At 48.0% G+C, this 22,364-nt stretch overlaps 10 protein-coding genes across 10 annotated transcripts; 8 read left to right on the top strand and 2 right to left on the bottom strand.

Moving 5' to 3' along the window:
- Nucleotides 1–993: 993 nt before the first annotated feature.
- PtrM4_153140 (uncharacterized protein) lies at nt 994–1,265 on the top strand (the record flags this gene model as incomplete). Its single annotated transcript, XM_066110250.1, has 2 exons — nt 994–1,029; nt 1,083–1,265. 2 exons carry the CDS (start codon nt 994–996, stop codon nt 1,263–1,265), a joined length of 219 nt encoding a protein of 72 aa, XP_065958742.1.
- A 509-nt stretch (nt 1,266–1,774) lies between these two features.
- On the top strand, nt 1,775–2,127 carry PtrM4_153130 (uncharacterized protein; the record flags this gene model as incomplete). The annotated part of the gene is made up of 2 exons (XM_066110249.1): nt 1,775–2,051; nt 2,111–2,127. The coding sequence occupies 2 exons, from the start codon at nt 1,775–1,777 to the stop codon at nt 2,125–2,127; spliced, it is 294 nt and encodes a 97-aa protein (XP_065958741.1).
- A 255-nt stretch (nt 2,128–2,382) lies between these two features.
- Nucleotides 2,383–2,591, bottom strand: PtrM4_153120 (uncharacterized protein; the record flags this gene model as incomplete). The annotated part of the gene is made up of 2 exons (XM_066110248.1): nt 2,383–2,523; nt 2,574–2,591. The coding sequence occupies 2 exons, from the start codon at nt 2,589–2,591 to the stop codon at nt 2,383–2,385; spliced, it is 159 nt and encodes a 52-aa protein (XP_065958740.1).
- Nucleotides 2,592–2,661: 70 nt separating this feature from the next.
- On the top strand, nt 2,662–3,673 carry PtrM4_153110 (uncharacterized protein; the record flags this gene model as incomplete). The annotated part of the gene is made up of 4 exons (XM_066110247.1): nt 2,662–2,778; nt 2,804–3,153; nt 3,301–3,558; nt 3,670–3,673. 4 exons carry the CDS (start codon nt 2,662–2,664, stop codon nt 3,671–3,673), a joined length of 729 nt encoding a protein of 242 aa, XP_065958739.1.
- A 261-nt stretch (nt 3,674–3,934) lies between these two features.
- Nucleotides 3,935–5,716, bottom strand: PtrM4_153100 (uncharacterized protein; the record flags this gene model as incomplete). Its single annotated transcript, XM_066110246.1, has 3 exons — nt 3,935–4,417; nt 4,541–5,555; nt 5,610–5,716. The coding sequence occupies 3 exons, from the start codon at nt 5,714–5,716 to the stop codon at nt 3,935–3,937; spliced, it is 1,605 nt and encodes a 534-aa protein (XP_065958738.1).
- A 1,665-nt stretch (nt 5,717–7,381) lies between these two features.
- PtrM4_153090 (UBN2 multi-domain protein) lies at nt 7,382–8,689 on the top strand (the record flags this gene model as incomplete). The annotated part of the gene is made up of 1 exon (XM_066110245.1): nt 7,382–8,689. One exon carries the CDS (start codon nt 7,382–7,384, stop codon nt 8,687–8,689), a length of 1,308 nt encoding a protein of 435 aa, XP_065958737.1.
- A 65-nt stretch (nt 8,690–8,754) lies between these two features.
- PtrM4_153080 (uncharacterized protein) lies at nt 8,755–11,932 on the top strand (the record flags this gene model as incomplete). The annotated part of the gene is made up of 3 exons (XM_066110244.1): nt 8,755–9,565; nt 9,616–11,425; nt 11,470–11,932. The coding sequence occupies 3 exons, from the start codon at nt 8,755–8,757 to the stop codon at nt 11,930–11,932; spliced, it is 3,084 nt and encodes a 1,027-aa protein (XP_065958736.1).
- Nucleotides 11,933–12,534: 602 nt separating this feature from the next.
- Nucleotides 12,535–15,027, top strand: PtrM4_153070 (UBN2 multi-domain protein; the record flags this gene model as incomplete). The annotated part of the gene is made up of 1 exon (XM_066110243.1): nt 12,535–15,027. One exon carries the CDS (start codon nt 12,535–12,537, stop codon nt 15,025–15,027), a length of 2,493 nt encoding a protein of 830 aa, XP_065958735.1.
- A 92-nt stretch (nt 15,028–15,119) lies between these two features.
- Nucleotides 15,120–17,086, top strand: PtrM4_153060 (uncharacterized protein; the record flags this gene model as incomplete). The annotated part of the gene is made up of 2 exons (XM_066110242.1): nt 15,120–16,579; nt 16,624–17,086. The coding sequence occupies 2 exons, from the start codon at nt 15,120–15,122 to the stop codon at nt 17,084–17,086; spliced, it is 1,923 nt and encodes a 640-aa protein (XP_065958734.1).
- Nucleotides 17,087–17,688: 602 nt separating this feature from the next.
- Nucleotides 17,689–22,242, top strand: PtrM4_153050 (UBN2 multi-domain protein; the record flags this gene model as incomplete). Its single annotated transcript, XM_066110241.1, has 1 exon — nt 17,689–22,242. The coding sequence occupies one exon, from the start codon at nt 17,689–17,691 to the stop codon at nt 22,240–22,242; it is 4,554 nt and encodes a 1,517-aa protein (XP_065958733.1).
- Between the last annotated feature and the right edge of the window lie 122 nt (nt 22,243–22,364).

The raw sequence follows: 22,364 nt of genomic DNA, 5'->3' as shown, positions 1-22,364 counted from the left end.
TAGCTCAGATGCGGCGTTGCCACGAGGCAGGGCAAGACGACCTGTTGGAACAATCAAAGGGTACGATCAAAGTGAATCATGATAGAAAGAACAAAGATGAAAATAATGAGGAAGGAAAGAATGGAGACGGAAAGAACGAAGGTAAAAAGAAGCACGATGAGATCTCGGATATTATAATCGTTGCGAAATACCAGCCCATAGTTGGAGAGGGCTTCAAACAGGTTATCATTGAGTATCGGGAATATGCGCACGACGTCGATGCCGATGCGATCGGAACAATCAAATCAAAAGTCCAATTAGCAACTCAGCTGAAGAAACTTACGTCTACATCGACGGAACCCGCAGCCTTGCGCGGCGCTCTTCAGCCTCCTCTATCGGTACTCCCATGCATAGACTGGAAGCATGATACAGACAAAACGCTTTGTGCTCATATACGACATTCCCAGGCAGCTCCAAAACCGTCTTCAGGACAAAGAGAGTCTATTCAGTACACTTGGGGTGTGGAACCATCACCGAATCACTGAAAAATGGGCAATACCTTTCGAGCAACTATACTACATTGCCTATCGAATCGCGCACACTACCTTCAATCTGCACATTCGCGGCTGGGTCCACAAGAACATCAATCCTCCAACATTATCTTCATGGACTCTAGATCTGCTACCAACGGGACAAGTCACCACAAAAAAATCCAACGCCCTACCTGAAAGGCTTCGAGTTCTCCCGCAAATATGATACACATTCTGAGCGCCTGAGATCAAATGATTACGAGAACGACATGTATCGCCATCCAGGCCGTCAAGGCTTGCCGGACGAGATTGAAACGTTTAAACTGTATCATGATCTGTATGCAGTTGGTACTGTGCTCTTCGAGCTGGGTCGATCCAGGTGCGTTGAGGACATACTTCCAAAGCAGCTGAAGCTGAACGGCAAGGAGAGGTCAACGAGGCTTGGGAAGTGAGAAACACGCTAGTTAAGGAGGCGAAAACTAAGATGCCAAAGTACGCTGGTACCGCATTTGCGAAGTGCGTGATACGATGCTTAGAGAAGGATTTCGAGCTGACGCCATATACGATCAACAGGTCTGCGCAGTATTCGCTCTGCTGAATGCAGGTGCAGATGCAAACGTTGATAGCAAGTGGTCAAAGCTGGTTTCGTTGCAGAAGTGGCTCGAGATAGAGCCAAAGAGCCTGGCATACCCTGAGGGATACTTCATCGCCCTAGAGAAACTCATTGGTGCTACTCTAGAGACCACGCTTTCGTGAAAAGCGATCACAAACCATGCTTTGCAAAGCTACTCTCCGGCGTAGAAGGAAAAGATCAACACTATCCTGACATCCCCCCGATACAAAGGCAGTTTGGATGTGCAGGACGAATTTGGAATGTCATTACCGCTGCTCTGGATTAGTCTTAACGCTTCTGGTTTGGATTACCTGGAGGGTTTGACATGGTTACAAAAGAAAGGCGCCACAATAACCACGAGAGACACCTACGGCCGGGACGTTTTGTTCTACGCAGCAAACAATCGAGAAATCTGGGACGAAGCGTGTCTCCAAATTATGGAGTTATATTTGGAAAGTCTACCAGGAACATCTAGAGCCGGAATCCTGAATGAGTCCAAACACGGCGTTACAGCTCGGACAGCTTTCATGGCCATGTGTTATAACTGCTACATTCGTAGCGTGGAATACGCCATCGAAAATGGAATTGATGTAAACGACTCTGGTAGAGAGGGGATGACGGCTTTAGACATTGCCTGGACAGTGGAAACGGTATGCGCCTGGGTTTGTGGACGAACTTTGCTCGAGAGCGTGGCCGACTGCCGAAAAGGTCCGACCAGATAATCGATGCCATATTTCACAATGATGGATTTGGGGATGAGTTCAAGCAGTCTGAGAGTTCTGATAACAACGTGTATGCTGCAAAGAGCCGGTACATGACCTTCCAAAAGATCTCTCAGCGCCTGATTGCCGCAGATGCGCAGACGGGAAAGCAACTTCAACGACGGGATCGTGCACCTGACATCAAGCAACGCGAGAAGGAAGTGCCTGGTATGTACGGGGTTGAAGAATTTGATGTCGAGGATCAGCCTTACTACGAACTGTGGCAGCATACATATCAATTTGACGACGAAACCGAAGAAGAAAACGAGAGAATACGAAATAGCCGCATAGGTTGGTCAATACCACCAGCAATACGGGAATTAGAGACGCAACACCTATATACCGAGCTTCCGATGGACCCAGGTCTAGAGTAGATGTACCCTCTCGTAGGTATAGCAGCACAAGAGATCAATCAACCGCGGCCCCAGAAGCAAAGGCCATTCGCTTCAACTCATCCACGACTAAGCGTCGGAATGCGAATGCCAACGACATCTCATCCTCATCGTTTGCCCATAAGCGGAGTTGTGTTGCTGCCTTGTCTCATGCTTTCAAGTGGAGCGCCCGACGCCTTTATGGGTGTTTCTCGAAATACCTTGAGCCACCTGGATCTGGTTGGCTTGGTGGCCAAGAACATCAACTCCTATAGTAATTTGTTAGTAAATCGATGCAGCCACGCTTTCTAACACCCACAACGTATTTGAAGTTCATTGTTTGCTGCGATCGCCTCTACTGACTCGCGTTTTTGGTGTTGCAATTTTCTCGAGCCCATCTCATCGCGATGCCAGGCACCGGCCACCGCTTGCAGCCCGCTGTTCTCCAGGCTATCCTCGACCGAATTGCTGCCTGCGAAAGTGATCGAGCCATCTCTAGAGCTACAGGTGCGAGCCGTAACACAGTAGCAAAGCTGAGGTTGAGCTTAGAGTTTTGGGGCGTGCCTTATCCGCCGCGCTGCGTTCGACTTGGGCGGCCATCTATACTCCGGCAAGCTCAGCGCGAAGGCCTTCAGGCATACCTCAATGGCTCACCGGGCGCATACATGGATGAGATGGGACTTCTTGTACGACGAGTACGACGTTAGGATAAGCCTTGCGAGCGTTTACCGAGAGCTAGAGAAGATGAGATGGTCTCGCAAGCTTGCAACAAAGCGGGCAAAGGAGCAGAGTGAGCCACTCCGCCGCCTCTATCTTGCCAGGATGGCGCAACACTATAAGGCGGAGCAGATCGTTGCGTTGGACGAGAGCGCCTGCAATGAGCGTACGGGCGACCGCAAGTATGGCTGGTCTCCAATCGGGGAGCCGGTGGAGCTATCACACAGCTTCAGGCGATCAGAACGGTGGTCGCTGCTGCCAGCCATGACGATAGATGGCTACATAAGCTATAAGATCTTTCAAGGCGCGATTATCTGAGATCCTAGAAGACTCTTAGAGTTTCAAGTGCTGCCGTTCTGCAATCCTCACCCAGGGCCAGCCTCAGTAATCGTGCTTGATAACGCCTCCATCCATCGATCAGAGCGTGTACGGGTGCTTTGCCAAAGTGCTGGAGTACTCCTTGAGTATCTGCCGCCATACTCACCAGATTTCAACCCCATCGAGAAGAGCTTTAAGCAGCTCAAGGGGTGGATGAAAAGGAATTCAGCGCAAGCGGAGAACTTCATTGACTTTGGGGTCTTTCTTGAGTATGCAGCGCAGCTGGTGTGCTGTAATATTAACTGCAGAAGCTGGTTCCATAGGTGTGGCTATCCCTATTAATTGTGCTTTTAAATGGATGCCACAGTACGTTTCTATAGGTAGATGATACCATACAAATGCGAACGATTACACCTTAATGCGCAACCCACAAAAGCGATTTAATAATTCTAAAAAATAAGAGCTATTTCTATACATATAGAACTATCTTAGGAAGTTAACCTGTTATAATCGCATAACGTTGTAGTGTTGTACATAGGGCTATCCAAATAGACTATTGTTGCAGCGCATTTGAAACGCCTGAAAAACCTCAACACTATAGCGGGCACGGGCCGCTGTCACCAAAAACGCTCAGGCCACTAAGCTTCAAGCATTCTCGCCATCATCCTCCACAACACTGCTAGACGGTTCAACCACCAATTTCTTGCGCGCAATCTCCTCTCTTTTCTTACAACGTTCGACTCGTCTCCAGTTACGATCTGTGAGACCCTGGTACCCAGCTTGCCATTCTTTTGCAGTGTTTTGTAGCGTGAAAAACCAGCCAGGAGGCTGCTTGAAATGCTGCGTCCACAACTTCAAGATATCACCAGATGGCTGCATCAAGAGGTTGATATCCATAGCTCCGTCAATAACAAGAGTCTTATAAAGCTCGTTAATGTCCTCTCCAACTGTAGGAAATTTTAACTTAAGGTAGTTAAAGAAATTACTAGTATGCTCGTTAATCTCCTGCTCATGATCATATCGGATAGGCGCCCACTGAGATGCACTAGATACCTCAGCTCTTGTTATCGTTGGTGCAGCTGCCTGCAAGTTAGACTCCTGTTGAGGTTGCCTGTTCATCCGCTCAAGCTGTCCAACGATGAGCAGTTTTGTTAAGCTTTTGATATCATCGTCGCCATCTCCAGCCGCCCGCAACTTGCGCGTTTTCTCATGCACCCGCAGGTCCTTTGCTCTCAAAATTGCAAGCCGTACATCATCAGATGGCTCATCGTACGTTGCCCTTCTCGCTGTAATTGCTCTTGCCCACATGGAGATAATGTTGCCGTTGACAAAGAGGTGATCTTCGAAGCGCGCTGGCTGCCTCGCTGTTGGCGCCATCCAGCAGCAATAAGGATAGTTCTCGCAATGGGTATCTGTACAGCGCCATCTATCCCGGATAGCAATAGCATGCCCGCTACCTGCTTGTTCAGCTGCTATTACACCAGCAAGCCCCTCCTCTTGAATCACCGTTGCGGTGCGTCGACGAGGACCGTCGACAACCGTTGGCAACGGCTGCTGCTCCCCTGGAATTTCAGCCAAGATGAGCTCGAAATCGACGTTTACTGGCTCGCTGACATAGTTATCAACCTCTACAACAAGGCGCTGAAAGCTATTCCACGTTGCATCAACACCTCGCCGCAATCGCTTTATCGCGCGCTCGCGTTTGGCCTGCTTAGCTGGGTAAACAACAGTGCAAACAGATGAGATCTTCGCTCTTTTTGGCCGTAATTCTGCAACAACGTCATCTACCCACTGCCATAGGTCGTCGAAATGCAGCGAGTACAGCCGTACGCCGTGCTCGCTATCGGCAGCTTCAGGAATAAAGTGTTTCTCCATATCACCACCAAGGCAAGCCCTCCACCTAACGCGCAGTACAGGATTAACCTCATCCTCTAGCGCTTGCGATGAGCGAGGCAGCCATGGAGTGCCTTCTTGACGTCGGTACGCTGGCTCTCCCTCATCCTCAACACTACCGGCAGCGCCCTTAGCAGCGATCTCATCCTCATCCTCAGGCAGCGGATCGCCATCTCCATCCTCGAAAGTATCCTCATCCTCGCCAACGATATCTTCAGCTTGCGCGGAGGCAGCTGTTTGGGTGGCTTGCAGCTCAGGCTCGGACAACGGGCTTTGACGGCGCGGCGGGGCAGTCGCTGGAGGCGACGGCAGCGCCTCACGGCGGACACGTTTAGGCGTTAAATGGGTAGGATTTTGTCTAGTTGCTGGCGCTCTACGCTTCTGGAGGACGGGTTAACGCCTTGATCGAATGGCTGCTTCGGCTTACGCTGGCGCTTGGGCGGCATCCCAACAGCAGCTAGATTGAGCTCGCAACAAGCTCCACACAAACAAAACGCTATACACGAACGATTTAGAGTACAGGACTAGCTTCATGGGCTTCTGGAGGTGGGAAACGGCTGCTGCATTAATTTACTAACAAATTACTATGGGAGTTGATGTTCTTGGGCACCAAGCTAACCAGATCCAGGCGGCTCAAGGTATTTCGAAAACCACAATATTACATTGACACAAGTCCCCAGCTGCTTCAAGCATGCATCAAAACTTCTGTGCTGACACCACTGGAGGAGATTTTTCGGAATGTCAAACAATCTGTTCTGCATCCTGGAGTCGCCAGCGAGCATGTGTAAGGGCGTGCGACCTTTCTTATCAGCCCTAGATGGGTCAGCGCCCTTGCTGAGAAGATGTTTCACCATCATTGCGCTACCCCGAAACATAGCCATCGAAAGACATGTCTGAGCCTGTTCGTCTTCATATCCAAACATGTCCAGCGCATCCACGTCTGCTCCTTGTTCGAGTAGATGATCCACGGCATTTGTGTTCTCCATATGCGCTGCCCAATGCAGTGGGCCCCAACATAGTTGTCAACAATCCAGCCAGCCGGCTTTTTGGCAGAAGCCGGCCGGCTGGATGGCTTGATTAGCTGCGGAGGGTCGGCCGGCTTAATGGGCTTGATGGGCTTGACGCCTAATTGGGACAATTGTATAGAAAACTTAGTATTGAGTTTCTTAGCCGTCGACCTATGTATCCAGCCCGTATTTAGCGTCCAATTGCTCGTTGCTAACCACCTTCTCGTCCACCTCGTTGTTGCAGCCTAAGCCGACCTTTCTCCACCTCCTTGTATATTGTATTTCCGCTAAAAGCTCGGGTGAGATACCTTATCAGCGAGGCTCTAGCAGGTCGCCAAGCTCATTAAAGCAGCGCTCACACTCACAGCTTAAAGCTAGGATAGAGAGTACGTCAAGGGCGAGCTTGCTAAGGTTAGGGTAGCGATCCTGCAACTCTAGCCAGTATTTAATAGGGTTTCTTGCGTGCTCGCTACCCTTTGCAGCGCATAGCTCGTTGCGCTTCTATTATTTAAACTCGTCGTCATCGTAGCTGTTAGCGGTACCTAGGTCAATTATCGCGTCGATCGCGTCGTCAATATTATTAATAATTACTCGTAGTGTTAAGAATATGTTAGGTTCAGTCCAGGTCGGCGAGGTGAGGTTCGTGGAGTAAGCCCGAGCAGAAGGACCGACGCGGAATGATGATCTGTCATGTACGTCCTAAGATCATCATAACAACAAGTAGATAGAACAATAGCTCTTAGTGAAGTTCAATCCAATACAGGGTTACCTTTCGTACCTCTACTCGGTCGCCTATGGTAGTCATACCACCAGAGGAGACCTTGTTCTAACAGGTTATGAGCCCGGTTGCCTAACCCAACGTTATTGTTTTCAAACACCTACCCGAGTCACGAAGGACTCAGATTCAAGAAGGAATCAAAACATCCACCCAAGTCACGAAGGACTTAGATTCAAGAAGGAATCAGAAAAGAAAAGAAGTCGTGTACAACGCGGTTAACACGCAATCACACTTAAATACACCGTCTCTACACCCGAGAACCGATAACGACTGCACCGCCCGCAGAATATCACCCGGATCGCCCGCATCGCCCGCATCGCCTGTATCGCCCGCATCGCCCGCATCACCTACACTCTTAGCATCATACCACGTACCTTGCTCGCATAATAGTCTCACCAACTCAAAACACACAAGATGGCTGTAGAGAAGGAAGAATGGAAGATTCCCCAACTTACAGCTGAAAACCACGATACTTGGTTCCGCCGAAACAAGGTCAAGCTTAAGGGGAAGAAAGTCTTCTATGTCTGCGAGAAAAACCTGGTACAGCACTGCCAAATAGCAATAGCCGGTGAACTAACGGAGGCTATGGAAGAGTTGGAAATTGCTGAAGCAGACAAGCATACTAAGATCCGCGTCAACATTGAAAAAAGAGACAAGTACCTAGAAGATGAAGCCACTGCAATCGATCTCTTGTTTCGGTCGCTTACTGAAGATGACCAAGCCCTTATTGACGAATACGACACTGCCTTCCAGTTCTGGGCCTACCTACAAAAGAAGTACACCCAAACTGACGCCACAACCGCCAACATTTACATGACCAGAATTCAAACGTTCACATTCAATCCTGGGAACACAATTGTTGGATCATGGGAAAAGCTAAAGGAATACCGACGCAAACTCGTAGCAGCAGACGCTGACACCAACGGAGCTTACAAGGACTCTGCACTACTACTCGTTCTTATTAGATCACTCCCGAAAGAATTTAAGACTACGATTGACACCTTAAACGCCCAACTTAACCTTACGGTTGAACAGAAACTTAAGTTTCTGGAAGAGAAGGAGGTTCGAGACCAGCAAGACGCCGACGAAAAAGCTCTCCCAGCATTCCGGAAGACGGAGAAGTATGTTCCGCCTTACAAGCGCCGAAATCACAAGAGCTCACCACTATCGTCTGACTCCGAATCTGGTACTAAGTTTATGGTCCAATGCTTCCTTTGTGACGGAGCCCATGGCGTACGAGACTGTCCAAGACGTGAGAGAGCTCGAAAGCTCCTTAAGGAATACGACGCTAAGAAATCATCTAAGCCGCCTATTAAGACACTCAAGCAAAGGAATTCTCACAAAAAGACTGGCAAAGCATATGGAGCCGAAGAAGTCAATTCAGAGTCAGATGAATTATCCGAGACCTCAGACTCTGAACCCGAGGAAATTGAGACATGCCGTCTCTCAAAAGACATTGTCGGTAAGGCCTCTCCATCTACTTGGGCTGCCGACACTGGCGCCTCCTCCCACATGTCTGACCAACCCTCATTGTTTAGACGAATGATGAAGATCAAGCGAAGACTAGTTCGGGTTGGAGGGGAGAATTATATGCAGACTGGAAAGGAGAAGCTCAAGTGGTGTGTAAAGACGGATCGTCGACATGGTTGTCAGAAGTACTGCTTGTACCTAACCTTGGAGTCAATTTGTTATCAGGGAGAAGAATTTGCGCAGCAGGCCTGAAGGGTCGTTTCAATTCACACGTACTATGCTTCAAACTAGGAAAGGAGATCATTATTAAAGCAACTATGGACGACGGCCTCTACGTAGTGTCACACATTGCCGATGGATACCACGAGACAGCATTCCTAGGCACGGAACCCCATACACCAGTTAAGAGCGAGCTTAAGGTTAATGAAAAGGAGAGATACCTGCTGTATCACAGACGTTTCGCACACCTAGGACCTACAAAGATTGCCAAACTCCACGAAGTTACAACTCTCCAGAAGAAGATTCAAGTTCCAGAGAAGATTGAAATCTGCGAAGTGTGTTCCCTGACAAAGATGAAGAACAGCATCCCTAAGCAGCTAAGAGAGCACAAGGCCACGAAGCTAGCCTTAGTACAGTTTGACATTGCTGGACCCTTTCCAACATCTCTACGAGGAAACAGGTGGTTCCTCCAAATTATTGATAGCTACACGCGGAAAAACTGGGTTATCCCGCTGAAGAAAAAGGGAGACGCACAACGGGAACTCCGAATCTGGAAGACCTTTGTAGAACATCAAACTGGCGAGAAAGTCAAAGCTGCTGGAACCGACAATGCACCAGAACTTCTACAGCAAGCTGAGGAATGGAGAGTTACACAAGGCGTGGAAATTCAGCCTACAACAATTGCTTCCTCACACCAGAATGGACCAGCCGAGCGAAACATCCAAACTGCTGAAGCTGATATGAGAGCAATGTTGAAAGACGCTGGTTTACCAATTGAGTTTTGGGATGAAGCTGTCGAAGCAGACGCATACCTACGCAACCGTACAAACACAGGACCTATGATCAATGGAAAGCAAGTCAGTCCTGAAGAGGCATTCACAGGAACGAAACCATCCATTGACCACATCCGTGTATGGGGAGCAAATGCTATTCGTACATCAACCCTAAAACGATTCCAGCAGACCAACGACATGACAAGCTCGTGGACCGTGGCAGAATTGGAGTATTTATGGGATATTCTGAGACAACAAATAAGCAGTTCAAGTTCTATTCGCCAGAGCTTGGATACACCTCAAGGACAAGCCGATTGTCAGTGGACGAATACACCCCTGGAGGGAAAGTTGAACTACGACTGCGAAACATACCAGCTGGACCACAAGGAACGCAGAATACGATGCCAGACCGAAAACCAAGAGGAAGACCTAGGAAGGATCTAGAATTATCTCCTGCCGAACGAATGGAACCAACTCCTACCGAACGAATGGAACCATCTCCTGCAGAACCAATGGAACCATCTCCTACCGAACCAATGGAACCATCTCCTGCAGAACCAATAGAACCAGTTTCCGAGAACCTAATGGAACCATCTTCGGCAGAGCTAACTCATGAACCAGTGAAGCGTCACAGAGGAAGACCAAGGAGGCTAACTACTATTCCTCCTACTGCACCATCTGATGAGCGGGTTCCTAATCTTGTGAACGAAGAGGGGCCCGAAGAACCGTGTACCCAGTCTGTACGAGAAAAGGAGATTCCACGATACTTCACTAGACAAGCCAAACGGAAGAGGTCTAACGAAGAGATTGTTGAGGACGAGAGATTTAGCAAGATCGTTAAAGCTATGCTAGCCCAAGTTGGCCTTACAGAAGAGCAAACACGACTATCTGAGAAGGCTTTCGCAGCAACCGAGATCGCAGGAATCCAGATCCCCCAGACACACGAGCAAGCTATCAACGACCCAAAGTATGGAAAGCAATGGAAAGCAGCAATACTTGAAGAGATAATCGCGTTAATAGAGAATCGAACCTGGGAGGAAGTTCCAAAGCCAAAAGACGCGAACATGGTTGATTCAAAGTGGGTTTTTACAGTCAAAACGAATCTCGACGGGACTGTTGAGAGGTTTAAGGCACGCCTTGTGGCAAGAGGTTTTACGCAAGCACACGGAACAGACTACAACGAGACTTTTGCCCCGACAGTCCGCATGGACACCTTACGTCTGTTTATGGCCACTGTCGCAGCGGAAAACCTGGAATGTTTCCACTTTGACATTAAGAATGCATTCACAGAGTCGCACTTGAAGGAAGAGATCTTTCTTAAGCAACCCCAAGGAGTAGAAGTCAAAAAAGGATACGTCCTTAGAGTTCTCCGCAGCTTATACGGACTCAAACAGGCTGCTCGCGACTGGAACTTGTTGATAAAGAAAGAACTTCTGGCATGGGGATTCGTACAAAGCCTCGCAGACCCGTGCATGTTTATCCACAAAGAAAAACAACTCCGTATCCTCGTCTACGTTGATGACATTGCTGCTGCTGCAAAAGATCGAGCTCAAATTGATTGGTTCTACGAGAAGCTTTCTGGAAGATTCAACACCAAGAACCTGGGGGAGATTCATAAGATCCTTGGAGTACGAGTTACGCGAGACAGAAAGCGCCGCACAATCTACCTCGATCAAGAACAGTACCTACACGCAGTACTTGACAAGTTTGGAATGTCTAGCAAACAACACAGAGACAAGAAGATTCCATCTGCAGATTACACTTCATTTAGGCCAGCCACTGACAACGACACCCGAATCGACATCACTGAATACCAGCAAGTGATAGGGAGCCTTATGTTTGCTATGGTTCTTACACGTCCAGACATTGCATTCACCCTCGGAAAGCTAAGCCAATACATGAGCGATCCAGCAGAACACCATGGCCATGCGTTGAAGAACCTGCTACGATATCTAAGGTCGACAGTGACATTGAAGCTACGCTACGGACCAGGGGAGTACACTCGCAATTTGTCATCTACTCTGATGCTGACTGGGCAAGCGACATGGTAGACCGAAAGAGCGTTTCAGGGAGCACTGCAATGTTCTACGGAGGTCCAATATCATGGTCTAGCAAGAAGCAACGGTCTGTTGCAACGTCAAGCTGCGAATCTGAATACATCGCACTATCAACATGCTGCAAGCAAGGCCAGTGGATTGCTCAAATGTTTAGAGATCTTGGGTTCCCAAAGTACATTGGAAAAGACACCAACAAGGTCCAGATGCTAGGAGACAACCAGGGTGCCATTGCACTTACAAAGAACCCTCACCTTCACGAAAGATCAAAGCACATCGACGTCTGTTATCATTTTATCCGAGACCTAGCAGAACAAGGCAAACTCGATGTGGCCTACGTTCCAACTGCAGACATGGTGGCTGATGGAATGACAAAGCCATTGCAGCGAGTCGCATTCGAGAGATTCAAGAACCAATTAGGAGTTGTCCTTGGACCGGACCTGCCCTGAGGGGGAGTGTTAAGAATATGTTAGGTTCAGTCCAGGTCGGCGAGGTGAGGTTCGTGGAGTAAGCCCGAGCAGAAGGACCGACGCGGAATGATGATCTGTCATGTACGTCCTAAGATCATCATAACAACAAGTAGATAGAACAATAGCTCTTAGTGAAGTTCAATCCAATACAGGGTTACCTTTCGTACCTCTACTCGGTCGCCTATGGTAGTCATACCACCAGAGGAGACCTTGTTCTAACAGGTTATGAGCCCGGTTGCCTAACCCAACGTTATTGTTTTCAAACACCTACCCGAGTCACGAAGGACTCAGATTCAAGAAGGAATCAAAACATCCACCCAAGTCACGAAGGACTTAGATTCAAGAAGGAATCAGAAAAGAAAAGAAGTCGTGTACAACGCGGTTAACACGCAATCACACTTAAATACACCGTCTCTACACCCGAGAACCGATAACGACTGCACCGCCCGCAGAATATCACCCGGATCGCCCGCATCGCCCGCATCGCCTGTATCGCCCGCATCGCCCGCATCACCTACACTCTTAGCATCATACCACGTACCTTGCTCGCATAATAGTCTCACCAACTCAAAACACACAAGATGGCTGTAGAGAAGGAAGAATGGAAGATTCCCCAACTTACAGCTGAAAACCACGATACTTGGTTCCGCCGAAACAAGGTCAAGCTTAAGGGGAAGAAAGTCTTCTATGTCTGCGAGAAAAACCTGGTACAGCACTGCCAAATAGCAATAGCCGGTGAACTAACGGAGGCTATGGAAGAGTTGGAAATTGCTGAAGCAGACAAGCATACTAAGATCCGCGTCAACATTGAAAAAAGAGACAAGTACCTAGAAGATGAAGCCACTGCAATCGATCTCTTGTTTCGGTCGCTTACTGAAGATGACCAAGCCCTTATTGACGAATACGACACTGCCTTCCAGTTCTGGGCCTACCTACAAAAGAAGTACACCCAAACTGACGCCACAACCGCCAACATTTACATGACCAGAATTCAAACGTTCACATTCAATCCTGGGAACACAATTGTTGGATCATGGGAAAAGCTAAAGGAATACCGACGCAAACTCGTAGCAGCAGACGCTGACACCAACGGAGCTTACAAGGACTCTGCACTACTACTCGTTCTTATTAGATCACTCCCGAAAGAATTTAAGACTACGATTGACACCTTAAACGCCCAACTTAACCTTACGGTTGAACAGAAACTTAAGTTTCTGGAAGAGAAGGAGGTTCGAGACCAGCAAGACGCCGACGAAAAAGCTCTCCCAGCATTCCGGAAGACGGAGAAGTATGTTCCGCCTTACAAGCGCCGAAATCACAAGAGCTCACCACTATCGTCTGACTCCGAATCTGGTACTAAGTTTATGGTCCAATGCTTCCTTTGTGACGGAGCCCATGGCGTACGAGACTGTCCAAGACGTGAGAGAGCTCGAAAGCTCCTTAAGGAATACGACGCTAAGAAATCATCTAAGCCGCCTATTAAGACACTCAAGCAAAGGAATTCTCACAAAAAGACTGGCAAAGCATATGGAGCCGAAGAAGTCAATTCAGAGTCAGATGAATTATCCGAGACCTCAGACTCTGAACCCGAGGAAATTGAGACATGCCGTCTCTCAAAAGACATTGTCGGTAAGGCCTCTCCATCTACTTGGGCTGCCGACACTGGCGCCTCCTCCCACATGTCTGACCAACCCTCATTGTTTAGACGAATGATGAAGATCAAGCGAAGACTAGTTCGGGTTGGAGGGGGAGAATTATATGCAGACTGGAAAGGAGAAGCTCAAGTGGTGTGTAAAGACGGATCGTCGACATGGTTGTCAGAAGTACTGCTTGTACCTAACCTTGGAGTCAATTTGTTATCAGGGAGAAGAATTTGCGCAGCAGGCCTGAAGGGTCGTTTCAATTCACACGTACTATGCTTCAAACTAGGAAAGGAGATCATTATTAAAGCAACTATGGACGACGGCCTCTACGTAGTGTCACACATTGCCGATGGATACCACGAGACAGCATTCCTAGGCACGGAACCCCATACACCAGTTAAGAGCGAGCTTAAGGTTAATGAAAAGGAGAGATACCTGCTGTATCACAGACGTTTCGCACACCTAGGACCTACAAAGATTGCCAAACTCCACGAAGTTACAACTCTCCAGAAGAAGATTCAAGTTCCAGAGAAGATTGAAATCTGCGAAGTGTGTTCCCTGACAAAGATGAAGAACAGCATCCCTAAGCAGCTAAGAGAGCACAAGGCCACGAAGCTAGCCTTAGTACAGTTTGACATTGCTGGACCCTTTCCAACATCTCTACGAGGAAACAGGTGGTTCCTCCAAATTATTGATAGCTACACGCGGAAAAACTGGGTTATCCCGCTGAAGAAAAAGGGAGACGCACAACGGGAACTCCGAATCTGGAAGACCTTTGTAGAACATCAAACTGGCGAGAAAGTCAAAGCTGCTGGAACCGACAATGCACCAGAACTTCTACAGCAAGCTGAGGAATGGAGAGTTACACAAGGCGTGGAAATTCAGCCTACAACAATTGCTTCCTCACACCAGAATGGACCAGCCGAGCGAAACATCCAAACTGCTGAAGCTGATATGAGAGCAATGTTGAAAGACGCTGGTTTACCAATTGAGTTTTGGGATGAAGCTGTCGAAGCAGACGCATACCTACGCAACCGTACAAACACAGGACCTATGATCAATGGAAAGCAAGTCAGTCCTGAAGAGGCATTCACAGGAACGAAACCATCCATTGACCACATCCGTGTATGGGGAGCAAATGCTATTCGTACATCAACCCTAAAACGATTCCAGCAGACCAACGACATGACAAGCTCGTGGACCGTGGCAGAATTGGAGTATTTATGGGATATTCTGAGACAACAAATAAGCAGTTCAAGTTCTATTCGCCAGAGCTTGGATACACCTCAAGGACAAGCCGATTGTCAGTGGACGAATACACCCCTGGAGGGAAAGTTGAACTACGACTGCGAAACATACCAGCTGGACCACAAGGAACGCAGAATACGATGCCAGACCGAAAACCAAGAGGAAGACCTAGGAAGGATCTAGAATTATCTCCTGCCGAACGAATGGAACCAACTCCTACCGAACGAATGGAACCATCTCCTGCAGAACCAATGGAACCATCTCCTACCGAACCAATGGAACCATCTCCTGCAGAACCAATAGAACCAGTTTCCGAGAACCTAATGGAACCATCTTCGGCAGAGCTAACTCATGAACCAGTGAAGCGTCACAGAGGAAGACCAAGGAGGCTAACTACTATTCCTCCTACTGCACCATCTGATGAGCGGGTTCCTAATCTTGTGAACGAAGAGGGGCCCGAAGAACCGTGTACCCAGTCTGTACGAGAAAAGGAGATTCCACGATACTTCACTAGACAAGCCAAACGGAAGAGGTCTAACGAAGAGATTGTTGAGGACGAGAGATTTAGCAAGATCGTTAAAGCTATGCTAGCCCAAGTTGGCCTTACAGAAGAGCAAACACGACTATCTGAGAAGGCTTTCGCAGCAACCGAGATCGCAGGAATCCAGATCCCCCAGACACACGAGCAAGCTATCAACGACCCAAAGTATGGAAAGCAATGGAAAGCAGCAATACTTGAAGAGATAATCGCGTTAATAGAGAATCGAACCTGGGAGGAAGTTCCAAAGCCAAAAGACGCGAACATGGTTGATTCAAAGTGGGTTTTTACAGTCAAAACGAATCTCGACGGGACTGTTGAGAGGTTTAAGGCACGCCTTGTGGCAAGAGGTTTTACGCAAGCACACGGAACAGACTACAACGAGACTTTTGCCCCGACAGTCCGCATGGACACCTTACGTCTGTTTATGGCCACTGTCGCAGCGGAAAACCTGGAATGTTTCCACTTTGACATTAAGAATGCATTCACAGAGTCGCACTTGAAGGAAGAGATCTTTCTTAAGCAACCCCAAGGAGTAGAAGTCAAAAAAGGATACGTCCTTAGAGTTCTCCGCAGCTTATACGGACTCAAACAGGCTGCTCGCGACTGGAACTTGTTGATAAAGAAAGAACTTCTGGCATGGGGATTCGTACAAAGCCTCGCAGACCCGTGCATGTTTATCCACAAAGAAAAACAACTCCGTATCCTCGTCTACGTTGATGACATTGCTGCTGCTGCAAAAGATCGAGCTCAAATTGATTGGTTCTACGAGAAGCTTTCTGGAAGATTCAACACCAAGAACCTGGGGGAGATTCATAAGATCCTTGGAGTACGAGTTACGCGAGACAGAAAGCGCCGCACAATCTACCTCGATCAAGAACAGTACCTACACGCAGTACTTGACAAGTTTGGAATGTCTAGCAAACAACACAGAGACAAGAAGATTCCATCTGCAGATTACACTTCATTTAGGCCAGCCACTGACAACGACACCCGAATCGACATCACTGAATACCAGCAAGTGATAGGGAGCCTTATGTTTGCTATGGTTCTTACACGTCCAGACATTGCATTCACCCTCGGAAAGCTAAGCCAATACATGAGCGATCCAGCAGAACACCATGGCCATGCGTTGAAGAACCTGCTACGATATCTAAGGTCGACAGTGACATTGAAGCTACGCTACGGACCAGGGGAGTACACTCGCAATTTGTCATCTACTCTGATGCTGACTGGGCAAGCGACATGGTAGACCGAAAGAGCGTTTCAGGGAGCACTGCAATGTTCTACGGAGGTCCAATATCATGGTCTAGCAAGAAGCAACGGTCTGTTGCAACGTCAAGCTGCGAATCTGAATACATCGCACTATCAACATGCTGCAAGCAAGGCCAGTGGATTGCTCAAATGTTTAGAGATCTTGGGTTCCCAAAGTACATTGGAAAAGACACCAACAAGGTCCAGATGCTAGGAGACAACCAGGGTGCCATTGCACTTACAAAGAACCCTCACCTTCACGAAAGATCAAAGCACATCGACGTCTGTTATCATTTTATCCGAGACCTAGCAGAACAAGGCAAACTCGATGTGGCCTACGTTCCAACTGCAGACATGGTGGCTGATGGAATGACAAAGCCATTGCAGCGAGTCGCATTCGAGAGATTCAAGAACCAATTAGGAGTTGTCCTTGGACCGGACCTGCCCTGAGGGGGAGTGTTAAGAATATGTTAGGTTCAGTCCAGGTCGGCGAGGTGAGGTTCGTGGAGTAAGCCCGAGCAGAAGGACCGACGCGGAATGATGATCTGTCATGTACGTCCTAAGATCATCATAACAACAAGTAGATAGAACAATAGCTCTTAGTGAAGTTCAATCCAATACAGGGTTACCTTTCGTACCTCTACTCGGTCGCCTATGGTAGTCATACCACCAGAGGAGACCTTGTTCTAACAGGTTATGAGCCCGGTTGCCTAACCCAACGTTATTGTTTTCAAACACCTACCCGAGTCACGAAGGACTCAGATTCAAGAAGGAATCAAAACATCCACCCAAGTCACGAAGGACTTAGATTCAAGAAGGAATCAGAAAAGAAAAGAAGTCGTGTACAACGCGGTTAACACGCAATCACACTTAAATACACCGTCTCTACACCCGAGAACCGATAACGACTGCACCGCCCGCAGAATATCACCCGGATCGCCCGCATCGCCCGCATCGCCTGTATCGCCCGCATCGCCCGCATCACCTACACTCTTAGCATCATACCACGTACCTTGCTCGCATAATAGTCTCACCAACTCAAAACACACAAGATGGCTGTAGAGAAGGAAGAATGGAAGATTCCCCAACTTACAGCTGAAAACCACGATACTTGGTTCCGCCGAAACAAGGTCAAGCTTAAGGGGAAGAAAGTCTTCTATGTCTGCGAGAAAAACCTGGTACAGCACTGCCAAATAGCAATAGCCGGTGAACTAACGGAGGCTATGGAAGAGTTGGAAATTGCTGAAGCAGACAAGCATACTAAGATCCGCGTCAACATTGAAAAAAGAGACAAGTACCTAGAAGATGAAGCCACTGCAATCGATCTCTTGTTTCGGTCGCTTACTGAAGATGACCAAGCCCTTATTGACGAATACGACACTGCCTTCCAGTTCTGGGCCTACCTACAAAAGAAGTACACCCAAACTGACGCCACAACCGCCAACATTTACATGACCAGAATTCAAACGTTCACATTCAATCCTGGGAACACAATTGTTGGATCATGGGAAAAGCTAAAGGAATACCGACGCAAACTCGTAGCAGCAGACGCTGACACCAACGGAGCTTACAAGGACTCTGCACTACTACTCGTTCTTATTAGATCACTCCCGAAAGAATTTAAGACTACGATTGACACCTTAAACGCCCAACTTAACCTTACGGTTGAACAGAAACTTAAGTTTCTGGAAGAGAAGGAGGTTCGAGACCAGCAAGACGCCGACGAAAAAGCTCTCCCAGCATTCCGGAAGACGGAGAAGTATGTTCCGCCTTACAAGCGCCGAAATCACAAGAGCTCACCACTATCGTCTGACTCCGAATCTGGTACTAAGTTTATGGTCCAATGCTTCCTTTGTGACGGAGCCCATGGCGTACGAGACTGTCCAAGACGTGAGAGAGCTCGAAAGCTCCTTAAGGAATACGACGCTAAGAAATCATCTAAGCCGCCTATTAAGACACTCAAGCAAAGGAATTCTCACAAAAAGACTGGCAAAGCATATGGAGCCGAAGAAGTCAATTCAGAGTCAGATGAATTATCCGAGACCTCAGACTCTGAACCCGAGGAAATTGAGACATGCCGTCTCTCAAAAGACATTGTCGGTAAGGCCTCTCCATCTACTTGGGCTGCCGACACTGGCGCCTCCTCCCACATGTCTGACCAACCCTCATTGTTTAGACGAATGATGAAGATCAAGCGAAGACTAGTTCGGGTTGGAGGGGGAGAATTATATGCAGACTGGAAAGGAGAAGCTCAAGTGGTGTGTAAAGACGGATCGTCGACATGGTTGTCAGAAGTACTGCTTGTACCTAACCTTGGAGTCAATTTGTTATCAGGGAGAAGAATTTGCGCAGCAGGCCTGAAGGGTCGTTTCAATTCACACGTACTATGCTTCAAACTAGGAAAGGAGATCATTATTAAAGCAACTATGGACGACGGCCTCTACGTAGTGTCACACATTGCCGATGGATACCACGAGACAGCATTCCTAGGCACGGAACCCCATACACCAGTTAAGAGCGAGCTTAAGGTTAATGAAAAGGAGAGATACCTGCTGTATCACAGACGTTTCGCACACCTAGGACCTACAAAGATTGCCAAACTCCACGAAGTTACAACTCTCCAGAAGAAGATTCAAGTTCCAGAGAAGATTGAAATCTGCGAAGTGTGTTCCCTGACAAAGATGAAGAACAGCATCCCTAAGCAGCTAAGAGAGCACAAGGCCACGAAGCTAGCCTTAGTACAGTTTGACATTGCTGGACCCTTTCCAACATCTCTACGAGGAAACAGGTGGTTCCTCCAAATTATTGATAGCTACACGCGGAAAAACTGGGTTATCCCGCTGAAGAAAAAGGGAGACGCACAACGGGAACTCCGAATCTGGAAGACCTTTGTAGAACATCAAACTGGCGAGAAAGTCAAAGCTGCTGGAACCGACAATGCACCAGAACTTCTACAGCAAGCTGAGGAATGGAGAGTTACACAAGGCGTGGAAATTCAGCCTACAACAATTGCTTCCTCACACCAGAATGGACCAGCCGAGCGAAACATCCAAACTGCTGAAGCTGATATGAGAGCAATGTTGAAAGACGCTGGTTTACCAATTGAGTTTTGGGATGAAGCTGTCGAAGCAGACGCATACCTACGCAACCGTACAAACACAGGACCTATGATCAATGGAAAGCAAGTCAGTCCTGAAGAGGCATTCACAGGAACGAAACCATCCATTGACCACATCCGTGTATGGGGGAGCAAATGCTATTCGTACATCAACCCTAAAACGATTCCAGCAGACCAACGACATGACAAGCTCGTGGACCGTGGCAGAATTGGAGTATTTATGGGATATTCTGAGACAACAAATAAGCAGTTCAAGTTCTATTCGCCAGAGCTTGGATACACCTCAAGGACAAGCCGATTGTCAGTGGACGAATACACCCCTGGAGGGAAAGTTGAACTACGACTGCGAAACATACCAGCTGGACCACAAGGAACGCAGAATACGATGCCAGACCGAAAACCAAGAGGAAGACCTAGGAAGGATCTAGAATTATCTCCTGCCGAACGAATGGAACCAACTCCTACCGAACGAATGGAACCATCTCCTGCAGAACCAATGGAACCATCTCCTACCGAACCAATGGAACCATCTCCTGCAGAACCAATAGAACCAGTTTCCGAGAACCTAATGGAACCATCTTCGGCAGAGCTAACTCATGAACCAGTGAAGCGTCACAGAGGAAGACCAAGGAGGCTAACTACTATTCCTCCTACTGCACCATCTGATGAGCGGGTTCCTAATCTTGTGAACGAAGAGGGGCCCGAAGAACCGTGTACCCAGTCTGTACGAGAAAAGGAGATTCCACGATACTTCACTAGACAAGCCAAACGGAAGAGGTCTAACGAAGAGATTGTTGAGGACGAGAGATTTAGCAAGATCGTTAAAGCTATGCTAGCCCAAGTTGGCCTTACAGAAGAGCAAACACGACTATCTGAGAAGGCTTTCGCAGCAACCGAGATCGCAGGAATCCAGATCCCCCAGACACACGAGCAAGCTATCAACGACCCAAAGTATGGAAAGCAATGGAAAGCAGCAATACTTGAAGAGATAATCGCGTTAATAGAGAATCGAACCTGGGAGGAAGTTCCAAAGCCAAAAGACGCGAACATGGTTGATTCAAAGTGGGTTTTTACAGTCAAAACGAATCTCGACGGGACTGTTGAGAGGTTTAAGGCACGCCTTGTGGCAAGAGGTTTTACGCAAGCACACGGAACAGACTACAACGAGACTTTTGCCCCGACAGTCCGCATGGACACCTTACGTCTGTTTATGGCCACTGTCGCAGCGGAAAACCTGGAATGTTTCCACTTTGACATTAAGAATGCATTCACAGAGTCGCACTTGAAGGAAGAGATCTTTCTTAAGCAACCCCAAGGAGTAGAAGTCAAAAAAGGATACGTCCTTAGAGTTCTCCGCAGCTTATACGGACTCAAACAGGCTGCTCGCGACTGGAACTTGTTGATAAAGAAAGAACTTCTGGCATGGGGATTCGTACAAAGCCTCGCAGACCCGTGCATGTTTATCCACAAAGAAAAACAACTCCGTATCCTCGTCTACGTTGATGACATTGCTGCTGCTGCAAAAGATCGAGCTCAAATTGATTGGTTCTACGAGAAGCTTTCTGGAAGATTCAACACCAAGAACCTGGGGGAGATTCATAAGATCCTTGGAGTACGAGTTACGCGAGACAGAAAGCGCCGCACAATCTACCTCGATCAAGAACAGTACCTACACGCAGTACTTGACAAGTTTGGAATGTCTAGCAAACAACACAGAGACAAGAAGATTCCATCTGCAGATTACACTTCATTTAGGCCAGCCACTGACAACGACACCCGAATCGACATCACTGAATACCAGCAAGTGATAGGGAGCCTTATGTTTGCTATGGTTCTTACACGTCCAGACATTGCATTCACCCTCGGAAAGCTAAGCCAATACATGAGCGATCCAGCAGAACACCATGGCCATGCGTTGAAGAACCTGCTACGATATCTAAGGTCGACAGTGACATTGAAGCTACGCTACGGACCAGGGGGAGTACACTCGCAATTTGTCATCTACTCTGATGCTGACTGGGCAAGCGACATGGTAGACCGAAAGAGCGTTTCAGGGAGCACTGCAATGTTCTACGGAGGTCCAATATCATGGTCTAGCAAGAAGCAACGGTCTGTTGCAACGTCAAGCTGCGAATCTGAATACATCGCACTATCAACATGCTGCAAGCAAGGCCAGTGGATTGCTCAAATGTTTAGAGATCTTGGGTTCCCAAAGTACATTGGAAAAGACACCAACAAGGTCCAGATGCTAGGAGACAACCAGGGTGCCATTGCACTTACAAAGAACCCTCACCTTCACGAAAGATCAAAGCACATCGACGTCTGTTATCATTTTATCCGAGACCTAGCAGAACAAGGCAAACTCGATGTGGCCTACGTTCCAACTGCAGACATGGTGGCTGATGGAATGACAAAGCCATTGCAGCGAGTCGCATTCGAGAGATTCAAGAACCAATTAGGAGTTGTCCTTGGACCGGACCTGCCCTGAGGGGAGTGTTAAGAATATGTTAGGTTCAGTCCAGGTCGGCGAGGTGAGGTTCGTGGAGTAAGCCCGAGCAGAAGGACCGACGCGGAATGATGATCTGTCATGTACGTCCTAAGATCATCATA

Source organism: Pyrenophora tritici-repentis (genome assembly GCF_003171515.1).
Source record: "Pyrenophora tritici-repentis strain M4 chromosome Unknown M4_contig_00028, whole genome shotgun sequence".
NCBI classification, from domain to species: Eukaryota; Fungi; Ascomycota; class Dothideomycetes; order Pleosporales; family Pleosporaceae; genus Pyrenophora; species Pyrenophora tritici-repentis.
Note: the sequence above shows the minus strand (reverse complement) of the source record. Positions and strands in the feature narration are given on the sequence as shown.